General features: G+C 57.9%; 1 protein-coding gene across 1 annotated transcript; it reads right to left on the bottom strand.

Moving 5' to 3' along the window:
* Positions 1-783: 783 nt before the first annotated feature.
* LOC135169360 (uncharacterized) lies at positions 784-1,725 on the bottom strand. The gene has a single exon (XM_064134304.1). It carries the CDS (start codon positions 1,723-1,725, stop codon positions 784-786), a length of 942 nt encoding a protein of 313 aa, XP_063990374.1.
* Between the last annotated feature and the right edge of the window lie 327 nt (positions 1,726-2,052).

Below are 2,052 nucleotides of genomic sequence, written 5' to 3'. Positions count from 1 at the left end.
AGAAGATCTCCTTGCCTCGGAGTGCCTGCGCGAAGTCCTGGATGTGCCGCACTGGGTAGCGGTCCGGAACGGTGCGAGCGTTGAGCGCCCGGTAGTCTCCGCATGGTCTCCAGTCATCCGTCTTCTTCTTGGCCATGTGGAGAGGTGAAGACCATGGGCTATTCGATGGTCGGGCTGTACCTCGTTGGACCATGGCGCTGAACTCCTTTTTGGCATCGGCCAGGCGGTCTGGGGCCAAACGCCGTGGTTTGCTGGCCACTGGAGGTCCTGGAGTGGTCTGGATGTGATGCTTGGTGTCATGCCGCGGAGCTGTCCCGGTTCCATCGGGTCTGGTGAGGTCGGGGAACTGCTGAAGGAGCTCGTGGTACTGCGAACTACCTGTAACTATTTTAATACTCGATAGATTAACATTTTCGACTTGCCCGGGTGAGGTGAGCGAGGTGATGGAGTCCACGAGTCTGCCGTTGCGGAGGTCCACCAAGAGTCCGTAGTGGAACAGGAAGTCTGCTCCGATGATGGGTTTGGAGACGTCGGCGATGACGAAGCTCCACGGGAATGCTCGCCGCAGCTTCAAGTTGAGGTCCAAGGAGACCGTCCCGTACGTCGCAATGGTGCTGCCGTTCGCCGCCGAGAGCTGATAAGTCGACTTGCGTTGCGGCCCGCGCACTAACCGTCGTGGGAAAACGCACAAGTCGGCTCCTGTGTCGATCAAAAAACGTACCTTGGTTTCCTGATCGGTGATGAATAGGCGGCGCGTCGTCGAGGCAGAGTCACTACCCGCCATTAGTGACTGCTCGGTCCGTTTCCCTGAGCGGTGAAATTGCACGGTCGTGTGCACATTTTAGCCTCAGGTCCGAAGCGCCGATGGTACCAACAGATGCGGTCGGTTCCGTGCTGCCGGTGCGTGGAGCGCGACCTGGACCTCTCTCGCCTGACGTTGCGGCCGCGGGGGGATCCTCCGTCTCCTCTGCTCGACCGCTTCAGGCTCTCGATTTCAGAGCGTAAGTCGCCGAATTGTTCCTCGAGGTTGAGGGCCAACTGGGACAGCTTGAGGCTCAGGAGCGCCTCAATGCTGTGCGCCGCTGCCTCAGCGACCTGTGGAGCAGCAGGTGGGATCCTTGGTCTCAGGATCTGGATGGTTTTGTCGGCCAGATCTGCAGCGTCGTCGAGGGAGGCCTTGCGCTGGGTGGCCAATAACACCTGGACGTCGGCCGGAAGGCGCGTGACCCACAGTGTCCGGAGAGCATCGTCCGGGAAGTTGGGTCCCGCCAGGTTTTTTAGGTGGCGCAGAAACTGAGACGGTTTCATGTCTCCCATTTCTGCGCCTTCTAGGAGCTTCCTCGTCTTCTCCTCCTGGGAGGAGCTCAGGCGCTTTATGAGCTCCGTTTTTAAATATGTGTAGGGGTTGTCCGCCGGAGGGTTCAGGATGATATCCCTCACGTCGGTGGCGTACCTTGACCTGGAGAGCTTCCCGCAGATGTGGCCGAATTTTGCTGATTCGGAAGTGATCCCGGCTGCGTGAAAACTGCGATCGGCGATGCCGAAGAAGAGTTCAGGGTCCTCCGGCGTGAACTCTCCTAGCTGCACGGCTACTCGGTTGATTTGGGCCGTACTCTCCATCAGGTTCTGCTGCTGCTGTGGAGGCCACGTGTCCTGCGATGGTGGTGAGGTGCACTCGTCGGATGGTGCTCGTTGCTGTAGTGGCCGCTCTCGTTCCACGACCATGTGGCGTCTGCTGGTGCTCAGTGTCCACGAACTTCCGCTGGATCACGTCGGGGTCACCAATTTGTGGTGTTGAGCAGGTGGTTGAATAAGGTTCACGCCAGTGTGTTGGTCAAAATATTTATTCTCAAGTTCTACAGGATACCGCGAGTGGTATGTCCAGGGTAGATCGGGAGTAGTGTGTCCGAGGAAGGTAGAGGAACGACTGTGTAGAGATCGGGAAGAGTGTGGGCTTATAAAGGAAAAAGTGTAGGAAAGGGAACGCCTTTGGATCTCTGGTTTAGGGTTCGGAATGCGCCGGTTCTGGGGAGTTCCCCAGTCTCTAAATAA

This window comes from Diachasmimorpha longicaudata, chromosome 14 (genome assembly GCF_034640455.1).
Source record: "Diachasmimorpha longicaudata isolate KC_UGA_2023 chromosome 14, iyDiaLong2, whole genome shotgun sequence".
Classification (NCBI taxonomy): domain Eukaryota; kingdom Metazoa; phylum Arthropoda; class Insecta; order Hymenoptera; family Braconidae; genus Diachasmimorpha; species Diachasmimorpha longicaudata.
The sequence above is the reverse complement of the archived record's forward strand: the minus strand, read 5'-3'. Positions and strand labels throughout refer to the sequence as shown.

Coding starts and splice junctions, on each gene's coding strand:
- LOC135169360 (XM_064134304.1), bottom strand. CDS start 1,725: ATGGTCGTGGAACGAGAGCGGCCACTACAGCAACGAGCACCATCCGAC.